The sequence below is a fragment of the Lampetra planeri genome, chromosome 28, assembly GCF_965212315.1.
Source record: "Lampetra planeri chromosome 28, kcLamPlan1.2.h2, whole genome shotgun sequence".
Taxonomy (NCBI): Eukaryota; Metazoa; Chordata; class Hyperoartia; order Petromyzontiformes; family Petromyzontidae; genus Lampetra; species Lampetra planeri.
The window spans coordinates 9,450,827-9,471,349 of NC_136134.1; the positions used below are offsets into that span (position 1 = coordinate 9,450,827).

General features: G+C 50.3%; 1 protein-coding gene across 1 annotated transcript in view; it reads right to left on the reverse strand.

Moving 5' to 3' along the window:
• The window catches only part of DISP3 (dispatched RND transporter family member 3), a 241,513-nt gene that overhangs the window by 138,018 nt on the left and 82,972 nt on the right, over positions 1-20,523 (reverse strand). Inside the window, exons 10-11 of the mRNA XM_078607818.1 lie at positions 18,116-18,261; positions 13,290-13,592 (exon numbers count right to left, since the gene is read on the reverse strand). Coding sequence (XP_078463944.1) covers positions 13,290-13,592; positions 18,116-18,261 — 449 coding nt within the window. The remainder of the gene's footprint in view (positions 1-13,289; positions 13,593-18,115; positions 18,262-20,523) is intronic.

The following is a 20,523-nucleotide window of genomic DNA, read 5'->3' on the forward strand; positions in this document are numbered from 1 at the left end:
TCGCCTACGAAATAGAGCTCTACATAGCTGAGTGGGCCTTACCTGGTCAAATAAAAACGTGTAAATAGTAGTTTATCTCGTGAAGTTATTCACAAAAAAGTATCAGACAAGCGTGCCAGGCGTCATGGTCCCAATTTGCCATATTTTTACAATTTTTACTACCAAAACCAAGTTACTCATTTGGGAAAATCCACAGAACAGCATTGCTCCCTACTGGCAGACTGATGCCCAACTTTCAAGCCGGTGCTGCATTCACTTTGTGTATAGTGTTGTGTATAGTAGTGTATAGTGTAGTAGTGTAGTGTATAGTAGTGTAGTATATAATAATGTATAGAAGTGTAGTGTATAGTGTTGTGTATAGTAGTATATAGTAATGTTGTGTTGGAGCCCTATTCAACACGCTGCCGCCACAACCCTCACCAGGACAAGCGGATTGAGAAACGAACAAACAGCATTCCAGACGGTCGCAGAAGCGCATCTGAAAGCGTGTGATGCGGTGACCGTCCTTTGTTCGACGGTTAGCCAAAAGCCGCTACTGCGTGTAAATATATAAATCACATGTGCGGGCAGTGTAATTGCAACGAAGCCCATGGACTACAGACAGCCCAGGCACTGGGCAATAAAAAGAAGGGGTCAAATTGGACAGGGTGCCCAATTGTAGTCCTTGCACCAGGGGGCCCAAAGCTCCACTCTGCGACGACGCCACCGCCTCGAATCCTGCCCCATGGGAAGCCCGGTCTCGGTTCAGCCACGACGGAGGTGGGCTGGGTGACTCAGGAGGATATCGCTGTGTCAGGGCATTATTAAACTGGGCTCTCAGGTGCAGAGAGTTGACATTCGCAGCCCAGTCAACCAATGACTGCACAGAGAAACAAAAAAACAACCATCACAATTTTGAAAAAATTTCTCTGGGCAGAATTACAATGTGTTGCTTTTGCCGAGATGCAATAAAACAATTCTCCATAGCAGGGTGGGCGTGGGGACAGTGCCTCCTGTGGTGTGCGAATAAAATAGGAAGGCGATTTGAGATCTCAGCAGAAATCCCGTGAAAATATAATTAATGCTCCTTTGCGGGGCATATGTGAGCGTTTCCCTCGTTGGGGAGGTGGGGGGGGAGAAGAGAGGGGCCTAATGATGTGAGGACTTCATAAGTAGTCCCCCACTGTTGCCATGTTCTGGCCTCCGTCTGTGACACAAGGTGTTGCATAGATATTTGTGGGATGCCTCTCACTGCGCATTTCTCTCGCCGCACAGGTTCTCTCGCTGAACGAGTCTCTCACCGCACAGGTCCGACAACACGATTGAACGTAACGTAGAGAAAACAAAAGAAACGAAAAAAAACCCGCTAAGAAATCGAATGCACAACTTAGATCTGGGCCATAACAAGAGGCAATAAAAATGAACACTCTCACAATGATGTCCTTGATGCCCAGCGAAGCCTCACTCGGTATCTTTGTGAGAACGGTCATGCGCTAATATTTTATTTGTGAGCGTTTGGCCTGAGCGAGACAACCGGAATGCCTGGGGAAAACCAACGCATACCAAAGGACAACTTTAAGCGAGTGAATATATATTGCAGATATAGTTTGCTGTACTCCTCGCTACAGGCCCCTTGTTGCCAAGCGCATGGGTGTCTCAAGCATAGGATTGCACCATTTCTGCACGGTCCACCAACCCTGGCTGATTTTCATGTCATCTACATTGCCTGAACCACCCCAGTGGCCCATTCAAGCCTCTCTCTCTCTGATACAGAATACGCAAGTGGAGTAATAATTATCACCCATTTAGTCAACTGGTTTCACTGGTTTCTTCATCGCAACCATCGGCCACTCCTGCGAGCACTTGGCGGGACCTCCTCCTTAAAATGAGTCATGAGCCTCAGTCAGGCTTTCCTGAGTAAGCAGGCGTAGCGATGATAATAGCTTCAGCATCGGCGGCAGCGGCGGCGGCGGCAACAACCACGACGGCAAAAAACAACAACAATAGCTGCTTGCATGGCGGCAAATATATCTACGGGATCAGCAAAGCCAAACGCGCAATAAAAAACATCTCAGAGGAGCCACAGCATCGGGGGAGGTGATTATCCCGGCTTCATACCCCGCGCCGCTGCGTCGTGACTTTAAAATCAAGAGGCCCGGCGCCTGGCGGCGACGCGGGGACCTTGGGGAAGGGGGGGGGGCACAGGTCGCCTGAGGGTAGCGGGGGGGGGGGGGCAGTGATTGGGAGGGGGGGGGGGTCCTGCACTGACCTCTGGCTTGGCTCGCAATTTCCCAGAGATGCCGCGGTCCAACGTGCGCGACGGCTCGCCGTTGGACCTCGCCGAATTTCTCCAATCGGCGTGAGGGCAACGGCCCCGCGAACGCACGGGAAGGGGTCTTGCCATCGACGGTGGTGGGCGTCCTGGGATTAATTCCGTGCCGGGTCTCTGGCTAAGTGAGCGAGCCGTAAAAATATTTTACGGACCTGGCAAAAAAAGCCATCATCGATCATCAGCACCGCCGCCGCCGTCGCCGTCACTTGATGCGTGTACCGGCGCCTTCCACGAAGCTCATTTCAAGCCTCCCTGTGGCAGAGGACCCTCAGTGGCAGCTACCCCGATGCGGCATGAAGTGAATGCAGCACTTGCCCGCCACGAGGGGGTCTTGTTTCAATGTGGCCTTCTTCCCCAAATAAGTGATTTAGTGTTACGGGTTTCTGTAGAAGGTGAAAATGTGGAGGTCGAGGAGTCTAAGCGTTTAGGTAGCAAGCAGGACTTGATGTAGATGGGACTGTAAGGGTAAGCATCCCACCAAATGGGCCGTTGGGGGCAACTGCCAATTTGTCTCTCACTATGACTGTGGCTACTGGTCTACCAGCAACTTGGAAAATATTGATGCTCCCAGCGCACCGCATCCAGTAGACGTCTCGCCATGCCTGTCACGTGGCCAGCCACTCCATTCTACCAGCGACCGGGATAGCATCGAGCGAGGAATTAAGCCACGCGTTTCGTTTGGTGACTTGGAGCACGAGCTCTGGAGGTTTCTGGAGCATTGTTTCTACTGCTTGAAAGCTGCTGAGAGTTTCCCATAGGATTGCCGCGTTCCCGCATTGTTCCACCCCTTGTGGTTTTTCATCCTGCCACAGTGCTCCTGGCTGAATGAACCAGAGGGTCAGGGGTGGGCAAGGTAACAAATCTGCTCCCACCGCTCGCGATTTGATGAATTGTCGCGGATTCAAGGTCACGGATTGCCTTTGTAATCGGTTCTTTTTTGTGCATTGCCGATGTCGTGAAAGTAGCGCGCGCAACGGCCGTAAGGTTTGTGAGAATAGACTTGTGCACGTGGCAAGTGCGATGCATATTACGAATCTTCACGCACGATGAGATGCACGTTTGCCAAGTAAAATATTTACTTGGCCACAAATGACTCGATTTGAATCTGCATCGAAAAATTCGCCCTCTCCTGTAAAAGTGAAAAAAACTAAACGATAAACTATTTTTATTTTACCAGGTAAGGCCCACTGAGTTATATAGCTCTTTTTCAGAAGTGACCTGGTTGTCACAAATGATAGCCCTGCAAAGTGGCTTATCGTGTGGAAATTTATAGCAGCCAAACACTCTAAACGCGTGATGTTGATTCTAAATGTGGAGGGAAACCCCGGAGGACCCGGAGAAAGATCCACGTGACCACGCGGGGAGATAAAGAGACACGCAAACTCCAAATATACAGCAGGCGTCAGGGTCAGGAACGAACCCAAACTGGGTAGGACTCTCCTGATAGAGAATCGGGAAACTCGGCGAGACTTTCCTGGGTAAACACAAACAGGTGTAACAACAACAAATGTATTGTCAGTGTGAGGTTCAATTAAAAGTAGCATTGGGATCTACTGATTGAATGGGGCTTACAAATGTAAAGTACTATTAAGATTATCAATTCTAAGTCGATACATTGATGCATTGTTACACGCGGAGTAAGAGGCAACTCCCGTGCGGTCTCTCTTTTTGTGAGGAAAACAGCGGAGCGTTTGAAGAGACGAGAAAAAATACATTCCTCTCTTTGTACGGAGAACCTGATGACGATAGCCAACTCAGTCGAAATCTCTTTTTCGCGAGGGGGTATCCAACGATAAAGCATCGCGTGGGGGGGGGGGGGGCGTAATTTTCCAAACCGACTTTGCGACGCGGAGCGATGGCGGCGAAAGGTGGCGGAAGCCATCCATTCGCGCCGCAACCTTTCGGGGATTCGGGCAAAAAAAAATAATGCCCAGCGCCGGGCCAATGGAGCTTCATTCATTTCTCACTCGGTTCACGCTCGGCGCGAATGCCGTGGTGTCGCAGCAGGATCAGCGCGCCAAACTTGTTGGGCCGCCACGTTTACTTCCACACCCTCCGGTCGCACCGGTTGAAACAATTGGGCCAACCGTCTCTGTCCTGCCAGTGGCTATACATTGGTGCAATCCCGGCGAGTCGATCGGCAGGGTCACACGAGTCCTGCCAATCCACTGCTGAATGAAGGCCTGCCCCAGAGGTCGCAACCGGGTACCCGATAACCGTACCCTACCCGATACCCGGCTACCCGTTCCCGGCCGGATACGGGTACCCGTTTGCGACCCTGGTGCGGCCGGGTACGGGTACGGGTAGACCGTGAGTCACTGGTGAGTAACCGTTTGTCACTCATTTCCCAACGTCTTGTCTCTTCTCACAATTCAAGTTCCTAGAATCAACCCACCCGCGCCTGCAACATGGCTTCATCCCAGAGGTCGCAATCAGGTACCCGATACCCGTACCCTACCCGTACCCGGCCTGGTACGGGTAGGGTACGGGTACGGCCGGGTACGGGTACCCGTTTGCGACCCTGGTGCGGCCGGGTACGGGTAAGGAATCAAAACCCGTTTGCGACCTCTGGCCTGCCCCCCACTGTCGCGGAGGTTATTTCGGCGTACTTCACGCTGGTCAGCGCGGGTTGGTGAAGTGGGGGAACGGGGCGCAGGACCAATTCAGATGTAGCCGTGGGGCCGGAGAATTGATGTTGCGCGTAGCACGACTCGGATGGTATGGTCACATGGTTGCGGAGCGAGGAGGGAAACCCGATCATCACCACCACCAGTTTCCAACAGAGAAACATTTTATGAAGGAGAGGAAGCGAAAGACCGAAAATGAGATGGAAGGAAAATATCAACAGGGATGTTATGGTTGGCTGGGATAATGACAAGGAAAGAGGTGGTGGGTGGAGGGGTGGGGGCCCTCCGACAGACAGAAGTGGAGGAGGGAAACCAGGAAGGCCACCCCCATAGCAACGCGGGAACAACTGCTGTGAAAATAATACTATTCGATTGTGTGTGGCTCCCTTTATGGCTTGGTATGAGGGATGGCTTTAAGAAAGAAAAACAGAGGATCTGAAGAGGCACACACGATAAAGGCCTCATTTACCACAGGCAATGGACGAAGCGCGCGCCATTATTTCTGTGGAGTTACCGCTCTTCCAATTACGGCGCCTCTGACTTTGACGCATACGGACACCGAAGAGTCACTGCCGCCAGCAATAAAGTTTCCAACCCTCTCTCCAGAGCCATTAATGAATCCATCGGCGATAAATCTTGGTCCCCTGAATTTGCATCGCGGGAGCCCGACGCGGGGTCCGATCCCCATTCCGCCTGCACTCCGGTCCACGGCGCGCAAATAACGCGGGGGCCGGCGAGCCGAGGCACGGCACGACCCTCGCCGCAACTAAACAGCAGGTGCTGCCGCAGAGCACGAGGGGAAGATTCTATGGCGGCGTTGGCCATGGTGACCTCTTGACATTTTTTTTGCGGAAAGCATTGGTCCCCGTCTTTAGGTAATGGCTTGTCCGTGTCTCGAGGCAATGTTTGTCCTCGGTGAACATTTTACACGCACGCGTGCGTGCGCGCACGGCAATATTTAAGTGTAACATTCATTTTATGGCTTTTCAATTTGAGGCAAGATGATAAACATTTTTCTTTTCTTTCATTCGCCGTGTCCTGTAATGTTTTTATGAGAAAAAAAATGAGGCAGCAACGAGATTTACCCCGGAATTGAGAGTGGAAAAATATTTTTCAGTGGGAGTTATGTTTCTGGGAATGATGATGCTGTAGTGTTAAACGGTTAGCACAGTCAGCAGCGCACCGGACTTGCAATCCAGAGGTCACCGGTTCGAATCAAATCTCCCCAGCATGGCAGGTGAAAGATTGCGACAAGTTTCTAAAATCCACCCCCTTCACCCCACCCACCCAGCCACCCACGCAGAGGAAGCAGTAGATTCACCACAACTCGTGCATCGGCAGATTCGTCCACATGTAGTGGGTAAGGGGGTGGGAGGGGCAAAGTGTGGGTCACGCCCACCTCTTCCAAAACACCGTCTGGTCAACGTGGAAGAGTAGACCAAAAGGTGTCCACGTGGTCGGTGTCACGGAGGCCCTCCCGCCAGCGGCGGGCGCGACCGGGAAAATTGCCCGGCCGCTACCGTTTCGTTGTTTTGTGTTGGTTTGCCAGGTGCAGCACGGACAACCAAAGTCTATTTTACTTTATCTCTTGGACCGTCGTTTTTTGTTGTTTTTGTTGTTGTTTTAAACAGTAATTACAAGGACAAAAAATTAGGGTCTTGCTTACACCTTCCCTGTGGCGCTATAATGGAAAGCAGATTAACCCGACATGGCGACAGCGCCGTTAATACGTGGACCGGCACACGGCCGTAAGTTTGCGCGCTTGCAAAAAAAAAACGCACGAAGCACACAGAGCCACAATGGGCTGGAGATCTTAACTCGCGAAGCTGCAGAGGATTCCTTTTTACTTCCCACCACAAGTCGTGAACGTGAGTTAGACCAAAGCCAGTGCGTATTTCAGGCGCCGACAGCGAGAATTGCGAAGTCTGTGAACGAAAGTGTTACCAAAAAAAAGCAAACATTTCTTATCTTTATGTGGAAATTAAACAGCCTAAGACGGCCATTATTAGGAACGCGTATATTTTGCAATTTAAATGAGAATTAATAAAACTGCTTCAACGTGTCGTGAACGGCCACTGGTAAACGTAGCGGATCGGGATATTTACGATGCCCGAGTCGATAAAGAAGAAATAAAATTAACCGGTGGGTCGCCCAAGCAGCCATGGGTGGAGGGGTGCGTGTGTTTGCCCCTACAGTCTGTTAAGGCTATACGGGGGATCTTTGGATGGGTGTGTGTGGTGCAATGGGTGGATGGGTGTGCGTGTGGCGCTATGGGTGGATGGGTGTGCGTGTGGCGCCATGGATGTAATGGGAGGATGTGTGTGTGTGTGTGTGCCATGGGTGGATGGGTGGATTGGTGTGTGTGTGCCATGGGTGGATGGGTGTGTGTGTGTGTGCCATGAGTGCATGGGTGTGCGTGTGGCGCTCTGGGTGGATGGGTGTGTGCGTGGCGCAGGGATTTGTAAAATGGAGGAAGGGCGAGGTGAGAGCTGGAGAAGGGATACGTTTGGATGGAGAGAGCAGAGGAGGAGGCTGGGGATGTCTTTATTGCAAGGGTGTTAATCGCCGGAGACAAGGCACTGCAGCAATCTCTAACCCTGCCAACAGAGCGACTCGGCGTTCCAATGATTCCCCCACCCCAACCGCCCCCACCCCGGGTCCCTTCTTCGCAAGATCACGGTCTATGCCCTCCGCTAATAAGAGGAGCGTTTTCCATTTTGCTTTTGATTGGTTTTTTTTCCCCCCTTGAAACTATTAATCACGTCCAGCTATCATTGCCGTAATCATTACCGTCTCGATCCCTCCAGGGTAGATACAAAAAAACGACACATATGGCGTGAGAGTGATCCAAAGACACAAACATTAGCGGTGGAAACCTTGAGGGGGGTTTTGGGCAGGTCCCCGACATAAGAATGTGTAATTTTCACCAAAGGTTTCAGGACTGCCAAAGCACACGAGCGCGCCACCACCAAAAACGAGAACGCTCTTGACTGTTTATCATTGCACGCGATAATTACATACAACTAATTAAAATTATTGGGATTAACAATTTGTATTCCGCAGCAATCAATCTCAGTCCGCGGATTCATTAACATTCCCCGTCGTCTCTTACGGCTCGTGTCACCGCCGCGGTTTTTCTTTCATAAAATTTTCTCGGCGGCGGACAAGAGCGCGACCGTCGATTCAAAAACTACGTGGGAGCGCACGCGCGCGATGCGTGTAAGGGGCCGTTCATAAATGACGTCACGCGATTTTTGACGCCCCCTTCCCCCCTCGTCACACGGCGTCACAAAAAGTCAGACCCCTCTCCCTCAAATATGACGTCACAAAGCTCTGCCCCCCCCCCCAAAAAAAACATGCTTCAAATCGCTTTAAACTATTGTCATTGTCGTGCGTATTTAATGTGGCGCTGCACTCTGATGTTGTAGGATAAAACATTTATTAAAAAGTGTATTTAATTAAGTGGAACGTGTTGTCTATATGTATTTAAAGTCGCGCATTTTGATGTGACGTCACATTTCTCAACCCCCCCCCCCCCCCCCCTTGTCACACATCGTCACAAATGCTGACTCCCCCCCCCCCCCCCTAGGTGCGTGACGTCATTTATGGACGGCCCCTAAGCGGCCAAGTGAAACGTCGCCGTGTGCTCTCGCTTCGTGTGCCGGAGCGTAAAACGACGGGACGCTGACTCCGCCGCTCGACGCCAATAATCCTCCGTGCTCGAGAAGTTTCCGACGAGGAGGAGTGGTCACCCCGGAGACGGTTTGAGAGACAGTTGGCCAAGCTAATGCATTGTCACTGGAGAATTGAATTGCTTCGAGGGAAAAAGTTCTGCGTAAAAGGAGAAAAAAGAAGGAAAAAAAAACCCCCGTCTTCTTTATTAACGCGCCAATTTGTAGTTGGGCTCCGAAGCATCAAATTAACCCTTTTGCGGCAATTTCCGTGGCTACAGAAAGGGAATTTAATTACGCCCATCCTGCCATGTCCTTGCCTACCCCCTCTCTCGTGTCTGCTCAACAGCCTGCAGCTAGGCCTACTCACTGTGAGCCCCTGGAGAAACGATTATTTATTTTCTCTCCAACAAATGCAGGCTTCGTGTACGATTTCTCTTTTTTTTCGGGGTGAGAAAAAATACGTCAATTATTAGTTTTGTCAGCGTTATATTTCAGGTTGCGGTTGCAATGGTTAGAAAAGTGGACTGGGAATCCATAAATCGCTGGTTCAATTCGACCTCCCGCCAATGCCGGGTGAAATTATGGGCAACTTTCCTAAATTCACACCCCCCCCCCTCCTCTGTGATCGCGTGGATTTTTTTTCCTCCGGGTCCTCCGGTTTCCCCCCCACCCCCCGACATTTAGAATCAACATGCATTGAGCTTTGAATTTATATTATTTTGCTGCTATGAATTTCCGCGTGATGGGCAACTTTGTTGAGCTGTCATTTGTGACCAGGTCACTTCTGAAGGGTGGTTTTATGTCTCGGCGGGCTTTGCCTGGTAGGATGGGAATAGTTTAGTTTTGTTTGTATGTTTAAAGTGGTTTGTTTTCCTTTCCTGTACTTTCCACTCCCGTCGTGTTTTTCGATTGTTCGTTATTGTCAACGTTCTAACCCGCTCCTCCGGGACATGTGTGAAAAAGAGCTTTTATAGCTCATCGGATTCCTCCAGTAGACATAAATATTCTGATTATGATTCTCATGCCTCTGTCCACCCAGCAGTATAAATGGCTACACCAGGCCGCGTGTGGTGGCATTATCTGTGGGTATTCTCACCTTTTCCAAGATGCCTCGCCATCGTGGAAGAAAAGGCCAGACACCTTCGAGACGACCTCTATCGAGTAGAGGCCCTTCCGCCAGCAGTGACCTGGGCAAGTAATTCCAGGGCTGGATCTTTATTCCACGTATATTTGGGGTTTAGGGAAATTAGAAATTTCCCTTTGGATTCTACGGGTCCAGAGTTGGGTCAGAGGCAGCGGAGACAAATTAAGTGCAAAGCCACCTTGTCATGTCTTTATCTCGCGGCGCTATAGCGCAGCATTTGCACGGTAAAGCAAAGGGCAACGTCATTCCACGAGAAAGGTAATATCATTTAACATTACATACACAATGTGTGACATACAGACACGTGTTACGTGCACGTACGTGTGGAGCAGTGGACTGGTGATGGGTGGGGTAAAGTGTTGGTACTTCCAGCTCTCCCAAGATGTGTTGCTATCGTGGACAATTAGGCCAAATACCCTCTAAAAGGGATCTCTAGAGCTCCCTCTAGTGAAAGCCCTTTGGTCAGTAGTGGCTTGAGCACGTAATTTCAGGGCTGCAGCTTTTCCTGTATTTGGGGCCGTCCATAAATGACGTCACGCGATTTTGGACGATTTTTGACCACCCCCCCCCTCATCACACGGCGTCACAAAAAGTCAGACCCCCTTCAAATGACGTCACAAAATTCTGCCCCCCCCCAAAAATGTAAAACACGCTTCAAATCGCTTTAAACTATTGTCATTGTAGTGCGTATTTAATGTGCCGCTGAACTCTGATGTTGCAGGAGAAAACATTTTTAAAAGGTCTATTTAATTAAGTAGAACGTGTTGTCTATATTTATTTAAAGTTGCGCATTTTGATGTGACATCACATTTCTCAACCCCCCCCCCCCCCCTCGTCACACATCGTCACAAATGTCTGACCCCCCCCCCCCCCCCCCGTGCGTGACATCATTTATGGACGGCCTCATTATGTTTACCATGTCACTTGGGTGAAAGATATATTTTTAATTATCTCGGTTTAGTTTCCTTTTCATATTATCGCGCCCTTTAAATACAGTGACACAGATGGAGGAAATGGCTTCATGAGCCAGAACATGCCCAATTCTTTTCCCGTTTTAATGTTTCTCTCTCCCCCCCCCCCCTCTCTCATATTCCCAGGGCTTGCTCACAGAGGCACCATTACAACCGGGCACTGGCGTCAAGGCAGAGCCCCCCCCCTCTCCCGGGGAACAACACGGCGGTAAGGCTTTCGCAAATTTGAGACCGACGGCCGACGAATGATGGGTGTGCAAAGTGGAGTAATCGCATTGCCTCGTGCAAATCGGGCGGGCGGCGTCAACAAACGCTCCCGCGTTTCGTGGGAAGGCGGGAAGGTTGGGGGAGGGGGGTGGGGGAAATGAGAGGAGGGGCATGTAGGTGACTTGGGGGGAAACGTCGCAATTGGAACGGGTGCTCGTTAAAAGCAAGCCCAGTGGGTTTGTTAGCGATCGCCTTGTCGCTCCACGCGCCGAACATCGAAGCCCCACTCCGAGGCGGTATCCATGGGGGAATTCTGTGGGAGCGCGATGGTCAATAAATTCTAAGTGGAATTGGAGCAGATTGGGTAAAAATTACGGTCGCCCATCACGCTCGCTCCGAAACGCTGTGGCGGGGAGGCGATGGGGAGGAGAGATTCGCGCACGTGCGCGCACACGCACACGCTCGCGCGCGCGCACACGCGTGCTATTATGCAAACGCGTGCGTTAATGACAAGGGCTGCCACTCGCCACTAAGTGGCGGTGATGTCACCACGGTGCGCGTGTTGCACCAGCGGCGGTGAACCTTGAGGACACGCAGCGTGGTGGAGTCGTGCACACAGGAGGGTTACTTGCAAACGCACGCACAGAAGCACTAAAGGCAAAAATGAGGGACCCCGTGAAACCTGAAGAGACTGTTGGGGCAAGTCCTGTTTGCGAGCACCTATGAAGACCGGCACTGCGGCACACGAGGGAGTGGGTGGCCATCACCACGCCCGGCCGCCTTTGTCTCCCGAGTGGTGATATTTGCACACCGCACCAGGGTACTCATTTGAGGCCGAGTCGACCTAGAGGAGGCCCAGGACCAGTTCAGATAATCGTCACTGGTGTTGGCGGGAAGGATACTCGTGTATGCCGGGTTCATAGAGCAGCGCGCTAACCGCTGCACCACCACTCCCCACACACACACGTTATGAGAGGTTCCCTCATGGTTACTGAGAAAGTAGTGTTTGCTGTTACTTCATACTTAAATCGTTTAATAAAGACTTATTTACTGCTATAGTTCTTATCTATCGTTGCAAAACCATCCTGAGTGTAATCGTTTCAAACTACTTCACAAAGTGCTGAGGAAAAAAACTAAAATAAACAATAAAAATAATACTCGGCTCATACATATCTACACAGGCGGCGAGTACAAACACATTTATAAAGCACGTATGCGAAAAGACAATGATTCCCCAAATGGCCTAATAATTATCCCCCAAAGAAAATGATTCCCCAAAGTACAAAGACAATGACACACAATGACAAATGACAATGACGACAATGTTCCCCAAAAGACGATGATTCCCCAAACGGCCTAATACCCTTTTGGGGAAAGTGCAGTTTGCGAGCATCTATTGAGGCACGAACGAGGCACGAGGCAGTTGTGCATAATACAACACGATGGACAGATCCAAGGACTGAGAGCACTTGCCACTGATGTTGGCCGTGGCCGCAACTCGAGTTTCCAGGTTCATAGCCAGGTGCTATAACACACCACAACCGCCGCACGACGCACACACGCAGAACAACCACCGCGCCTCACTGAATGTCAGCGCCGCGAGTCACCACGGCATCTTTGTCGGGCTCGCTACGCTGCGAGGCCACGCGAAGTGTCAACGCTCTGCCCACGTAGAGAAACGAGCCACCGGCACCACCGTCACCGACCGCCGACGGCTCGCGTAACCGGACGGGTTGAGACGGCAGTTAGACCCTGTGGTGACGCGTTAGGCACCCAGCGCTCACGGCCGTGAGCCTCACCCATTGACCCCGCTCATCCCCCCCCCCCGCCCCCCCCCCCCCGGAGCCGGTCTTGGATGTCCGGCGAGGGTTAGCATATCACGGTTTCGTTTCCGGCTCGGCACGGCAAACGCCAGTGCAGAAGTCCACCACACGCGGCTACAGTAGGTACCCCGTGCCTGGCTCGGCTCGGATGTGCCTGTGGAAAAAAAGGCTACTTCATGGCTTTACTATTATTTTTATTTTACCAGGTAAGATCCCAATGGGCTATATAGCTTTTTTTCAGAAGTGACCTGGCCACAAATGGTAGCTCAGAAAAGTGGCTTATCATCGTGTGGAGATGTATAGCAGCCAAATTACTCTAAACGCGTAATGTCGATTCTAAATGTGGAGGGGGAAAACCGGAGGACCGGGAGAAAAATCCACGCGACCACGGGGAGAGAGAGACACGCAAACTCCAAATATACAGCAGCAGGCGTCACGGTTGGGATTGAACCCACGACCTCCTGCATACCAGGCAGGCAGAATGTGTCCCGCGGCGCCCCCACTTCGGTCCACGGGGGTGAGCCACACTCACCAAGCACAACCCAGGGGGCGCGGGTAGCGGGCCCAGCGATCCACCGCACTAGCACCACCTGCAGCGCGTCCTGCAGACCCCCGCAAGCCCCCCTGCGCTCGCGGCTCGAGTCCCCTCCGAGCTGGCCGTCCGGCCTCCCGTCGTCCTCGGGCCCCCCGGCTGACGAGATCGCGTCGCCGGCCTTCGCCCGGCTCTCCTCCGCGGACTCAGCGGTGTGTCCACCTCCGCCTCCTGCTCCTCCTGCTGCTGCGTCGTTCTGCTCCAGGTCGAGTGGCGGGGAGTCACCGTCCGACCCTTGAGATTCTGCAATACAAACGGCGAGAAGGAATTCGCACGGCTTCATTCCATTTGGCACGCGCCTGTAATCCGGTTTTAATGGCCGTGTCTGTGCCTAACACGGTTAAATTCAAGCATGCAAACAAAATGTGACCCGGAGTTTAAAATGACTGCACTGAACGACCGAAGCTGATCCTGCTAGAAATTACGATAAGTCTTATTTGTATAACTGGCGACCTGTGTGTGCTAACCATCACACCACGGCAGAATCCCTTCCGTCAGCGGTGGCGTGAAGAGGTAATTGCAGGGCTGCACCTTTATCACCTTTACCATCTCGTTTGTAGACCGGGTTGACGGCACTGAACGTGATTTTCCGATCGCTGCCCTTTCTCCACGGCCAGTAGAAAGTGTGCGAGCCCAGTCTTATTGTCGTACCGCTGATGTTAATGCAGAGCAACAACTACAATTTCACATTCACGTGGGTCATGCCAGATAACCGCGTCAGGAGTAGCCGAGTGTATCGCTGTGATGTCTCCTTCGTATTTGTGGATCGGGCATCACGTCGTTATACTTTGTACGGTCTGTTCTGGATGACCACAGTCGCACACTGGAGAGTTTTTAATTTTCCGTTTGTGCATCAGGTGTCCGCACGTGCCATGGGTTTGTGCAGTGGATGCGATTTAGGTTGGACCATGAGCTTCGTGGAAGATAAACCACCAGAGATTTTCGGCGTTGGGTCTTTCACAGTGCTGGCTTGGTATGGTCACCAAAGAGACCACATTCCTACCACGGTAGCCTGGCCTGGCCAAACCATTCCCAGTCTCCAAGCCCTGACTCCGACCTTCTTGATCTGACGTGCATTAGAATTTAAGCGGCGCTGAAATTAGGTTCCTTATGACTCTCGTGCTAAGTTTCTTCGACCACTGGCAAGCAAGGTCAGGGGCCAGGGAATGGCCCAGGGCTGGTCCAATACGGCGTGAGCCACGCAGTGGGCTCGAACATCCCACCTCGTGTCCATTCACACACATTACCCCACCACCACCACGCGCCCCATCGCTTCATATTGCCATGCGCTGGATGATCGAGTCAAAGCGACGTCCTCAGCATTGAAAGTCCAGCGTGCGAGCCGTCACACCAGGGCACCATCCTGGATACTTAAAGGGACGGCAATTAAAATGATAATGTGAATATCTCCACATTGTTTTTCATGAATAATCTTTGACACTCCCAGAACCATCGAAGATGAAAATCACAACTAAAACATCGGTCATCGTCATTGTTGTCGGCATCATCTTCTCGGCGGCAGAAATCATTACCGGAACATTTTGATCACGATCGCCTCCATCGTCATCATAATGGTTACAAACGTAATCACCACCAACATCATCGCAGGTCCCTGCGCCCCCGCGCTCATTAATTTTTAGAGCGGAGAGAGAGGTAAGGGAATATTAAGTTGTCAGGCCTTGTGACTGAGGGCCCAATATAGAAGCATATATAATTACACTTCACCTGTTGCTCAAAGATTGGCCGCATATTGGGCAGACAAAGAAAGAAGCATGAATAATTGCAAGCCACGGATACTGAAAAACGGCAGAGGCACGTGTACAGGCACAAAAGCCACCAACGTGCCGAACTTCATCGGATCTTGGAAAGCCAAGCAGTGCTTGGCAGAACCATCCTGGAAAAAAATTGTCTCGAGAGAATTTGGTGGGTGCCCACCAGTGCAATCCCGTGCACCGTAGGCATGAGGCTGTGAATCGGCCAGGACATGGCAGAACAGCGATGAGTGCAGGTCACAGGTGATTCAATGTTTTTTTTGGATCGGTGGATTTAAACGATCCGTTTTTGGATTTGGAATGTGCATTTCAGACACTTTGAAATAGCGGGCTATCGTCAGCACCATTAGCAAAGGGGTATTTTGGTCGGTCAGAGAATGACACCCAATGAGGGCTGCAATCTTACGGGAACAACCACCACGGAGATGCAATTGGTGTGTGACCAGCCGATGTACGCCCAGGTATCGCGGGGTCATTATTGGCATTGGCGACGGTGCGTGGAAGGCCTTCATCCATCAGTGGATAGAACCACAGAAGACTGCGCCGATGACGTGCGCGTACCGCTTACGTGGAAGCAGTCGACGGCTCACGCCGAGACGGATCTCTTTTGCAGGATGTGTGAGGCTCGTGGGAAATGTCGTTGCGGGGGACGAGTTACGCGAGCGACAAAAAACGACGATCGCAGGATAACATGCGGAGCACTACACCGTGACGGTAAATTAATCTGAAACAAAACTGGAAAGCCAACTAAAACGGCGCAATTAGTAGGAGTGTACGTTTATATTCTAATTAAAGTTAATACATTGGGTAAACATTGAAATGTTAGCCTTCACAAGTAATTAAACATTCTACTTAAAGCACCGTTGGCGGTGCCGTATATCCATCCTAAGCAGCGAAAAACAAAGATGCTCAGGACAACAACAACATCAAACTCCTGCAATGCAAAAGATGTTTTAATAAAAATGAATGCGCTGGCCAAGTCGAGTTTGCCCACGCGATTGGCTTCTATAAAAAAAAAATCTCATCGCAAACGAGGCCAAATAAATAGACAAAGTAGGGCGTGATTACATTAACCGTGGCACGGCGTTTAAGAACAAGCATCCTTAATACATTTTTGGCCCCCCACCCCAATGTATTCGTACGACAACGATCCCCATTCAGAGATGTCGCACACCGGTGCTGCACGTGCTTCAGACGACGGCTACGGGAGAGATTTTTTCAGAGGGCCCCCCCCCCTCCCACCTTATTATCCTTCACACAGCAGATGGGGCAAAACTTTCCCACGCACTCTCTGAGAAGAAACTAACTTAAAATTAATAAAAGTCAAATAAAAAATAAAATAAAAATCACGAAGTTTCGGAGGCAACACAAGCTTGCCTCCAAAACGTCGTGATTTTTATTTTATTTTTATTTTACTTTTATTAATTTTAATTTTTTACCTACGTGACTTTACCAAAAAAACCTAAGAATATGAATCCTTGCAGTCACGAAAGCTTCAAATCTAGAAGAAACTAACTATTTGGTGACGCTTGCTGCTTGCTGCTGCTGCATGGGAAGCGGTGCACAAAGCACCAATTAACAATTCGCATCCGTCGAGAACACTTCAGCCTTAAAAAGCAAATTATAAAACTGGTAACAATTCGGGCAATGACCCTTCCATTTGTGACAGGATGTTAACTACCTCGTGGGTTCGATCCAGACTCTGACGTCTGCTACATATTTGGAGTTTGCATGTTCTCCCCGTGGTCGTGTGGATTTTTCTCCGGGTCCTCCGGTTTTCCCCTCCACATTTAGAATCAACATCACGCGTTTAGAGTATTTGGCTGCTGTACATTTTCACGTGATAAGCCACTTCGTTGAGCTGTCATTTGTGGCCAGGTCGTTTCTGAAAAAGTTTATTTGTGCTCTGAAGAAGGGGCATTGTCCGAAACGTTGCATAAATATATATTTTTCCATTTAAAGCCACGGTGTTATTGACGGACGTAGTCGGCAATTTTTTAAAGCATGTTTTTTATTTGTCTTTCGAGATCCCAGCCTACAGTGGGAACATCAAAAGGAGGGAGGAACAAACGCGTGACGTATAATAAGCCGGGGCGTAATGCACCCTCAAACATTAGGGAATGAACGAGGGCACCCAGGCTCTCTGCCTTACCGTGTTGGAGGTAACGATCAAGAGCAGTGAGTTTAAGGGGGGGCGGGAAGAAAATGGGAAAATGGTAAAATGGAGGGGGGGGGGCAGGGCGGGGGGGGGAACAATGGAACCGAACATAACCCAAAATAAAATAACATAAACGCGTTGTCCAAGTATGTCAGTCTTGTTACAACGTGTTAAGGAGGGTGGCCAACACAGCCGATACACTCCGCTATTCCCGACGCGGTTATTTGGCATGACCGCCTGAATGTGAAATTGTAGTCGTTACTTACTCTGCATCTACGAAAGAAGGAGAAAAAATGGAGAAAGGGGGAAGAAAGAAGGTGATGAAGAAGGGTGGCGTTGTATCCAGAGTTCATCCCATCTCCATTCTCCCCGGGGCCTCTATTCTACCGGCGATTCATGCTGGGTGGTTCTGCAGAACGTGTTCGACTTTTTATTTTAAATAAACCCGTAAAAACAAAGTTTTTCACTATAAATCCTTTATATGCGTGGCATCGGGGCGGCTAGAGTCCTCTCGTCGTCTGGCTTGAGATGGCTGCCACCTATGGGTCAGATGATTGTCTGGCAGCATTAAACAATTGGTAATTAAATATTTTAAAAAAATTCCCTAAACAGTGTAAAATTTAGGAATTTTTTTTCTCACGAAATTGCATTGTCACGCACAACGAGTCTGTGTGCAAAATGTCAGCTCGATTGGATCACGGGAAGTGGGTTAAAAAACGACCGAAAGATTTGCACGGTCCTAAGCAAGCAAGCAAACTTAATATAAAGGATTTAAAAATTGCGGTGTCGTCTCGCGCGCGTGCACGCGCTCTCTCGCTGCCGAGCGGGGGGGGTACCTTCATCGCCGACCAACATGTGCAGCAGCGGGATGTCGTCATCGAGGTAGGAGTCGGGCCGCACCGGCAGGCCCGTGGACCCCCGGGGCCGTCCCACGGCGTCCTCACTCGCCGGCGCCTTGCGCGAGCAGGCGCGGGCCGACGCGCTGCGAGGGCGTTCGCAGGGGTCGGTTCGTGTGGAAGAGGCAGAACAACAACAGCGAGGTCGGCGAATTAAGAGAAGCCGGAATGAATCAAGCCAAAGTTCACGGCCACGTTGCTCCATTGTTCCCTTTTCACTCGTTCACAGGGGTAGGAAAAGGCAGAACCGCTACCTTAAAAGAAAATCGTCAAGGAGTGCTCCGCACTTGATTTACTTCCATATTTGACATAAAATTGACGTGCTTGTCAGCCAACTGCCATTCCCAGCCGCCGCCCATCGTGCCCCACCTTGGCAATTCCCCCAACTGCATGAATATATTAACCATGATGAATTCCACCAAAGACAAAGAAAGATCCCCCGTACAGCCTTAAACGGACTGTTCGGGGCAAGCACTGTGTGCGAGCAGCACCTACGAAGGCCGGCACGGCGGCACACGAGGAGGTGGGGTGGCCAGCACTGCGCTGGACCGCCTTCGTCTCCCCAGTGACGATGTTTGCTACGCACAGCACCTGGCCGTCGATTGAGGCTGAGTCGACATTGGGGAGGCTCAGGACCGGTTCAAACAATCATCACCGGTGTTGGTGGCCGTGAAAGGGAATCAAACTCGGATCGCTGGGTTAGCAGTATAAAGCCGAAAATAATCCACTCATTGCCACACAAGAAATACCACTTTGGAACAAAACATGATGTTATTAATCTCACACTGTTCCAACCGGGTCCTGCGTGGGTTATTTTTAAATGCTCCTGTATTTCTGTGCCAAAACAGCACCGACCGTGTGCCTCAAGTGCAAATTGAAAAACCTATGGGCGTGCGCAATTACGATTACTTACGGGATGCATTCCTCAGGTTATCCGTGCGTCTGCCTGTCCCTCGGCGAGGTGACAAGTGCACCACCATCATTATCGAGCGGCCGATGACAAAGGCCAAGTGCCGAACTCAACGGCGGCAACTGCCACGGAAACATCCGGCGGGAATAGAATAATAAAGCGCACGAAGGACTCCCGGGAGAAGGCCGATCCACGGGATTTCAAAATGTCTATTTTTTTCGCTCCCAATTAGCCTGGCATGGTCACACGCGCCTCGGATATCGGCGTTCGAGGAGGCGAGCGCTTGTGGACACACCGCAGATTTGCGAAAACTATCACGGGCGGCGAAAGGCAGCGCAGCAAGATGGACCCGGCGAGTCCTCCGTGTGGGATTTTGAGCTCGTATCGGTGCGGCTCGCGGATGTTGTTCAGTTTGTACCGCGTCCTTCTTGTTGTTGTTGTTCGGTGTGATGTCCGACGTTTCGTCCCACGTGCTGGAAGCGCTCCTTTGCGGAACTAAATTGAGATCAGCACGTGGACGTGAACGGTTCGGACACGATGCCGAATACATCGGAGTGATGCCTCCCACATGTGTGGAGATAGAGTGTGATCCCCCCTTGTGTCTGTGGGTTCGCTCTGGCCACTCCGGTTTCCTCCTCCAACGTGACCAAATGCTCATCGATGGAATTGGCCAAACATTCTAAAAGCAGGACCCTCCTGTAAAATAATCTTTGGACACAATGAGGCTTTCCCAGAAACACAAAAAGGGCATTTTATGGTGGATTAAAATAGATTCTTATGCTGACAATGCATGCATCATATCACGCAAATCGGAACATGTTGTGGGTTATAAGTTCACATAGACCAGCTGTATTCTTCACAATGACAAAAAAATTACAGATAATTAGATTCAAACAGGACGATGGATTATGACCAATCATAATCGCGAGGAGGGGGGTGTGGGAAATCATTACATTCCTCGGATGATATTCAGAATTTACAGCCCTTTGTCAATCCACTGCTGGATGAAGGAATCCCAACACCATTTAATTCGTGGCGGTTATATTCTTGGTTCTTTTGGTAAAGTCACGTAGAAGGGAAATAATAAAATAATTCAAATTAAACGATTAAATTCTCACGACGTTTCGATTGCAACACAAACAATCATTATCAGGTGTGAAAACCACAGCAAGAAAACATTTAAAAACAAATTGTAACATTTTCTAAAAAAAATTTGAAACGTCGTGAGAATAAAAAAAAATTATTTTATTTTATTATTTCCCTTCTACGTGACTTTACTAAAAAAACCAAGAATATGAATCCCTGCAGTCACGAAAGCTTTAAATCGAAATCGTGGCGGTTACTTGCCCACACCTCACACAACGCTATGTCAGTGCGAGCCGGTGGATCGGGTGCCGGTACCGCGTCAAACATCGCTTCGCCGCTGATGTAAGCCGTG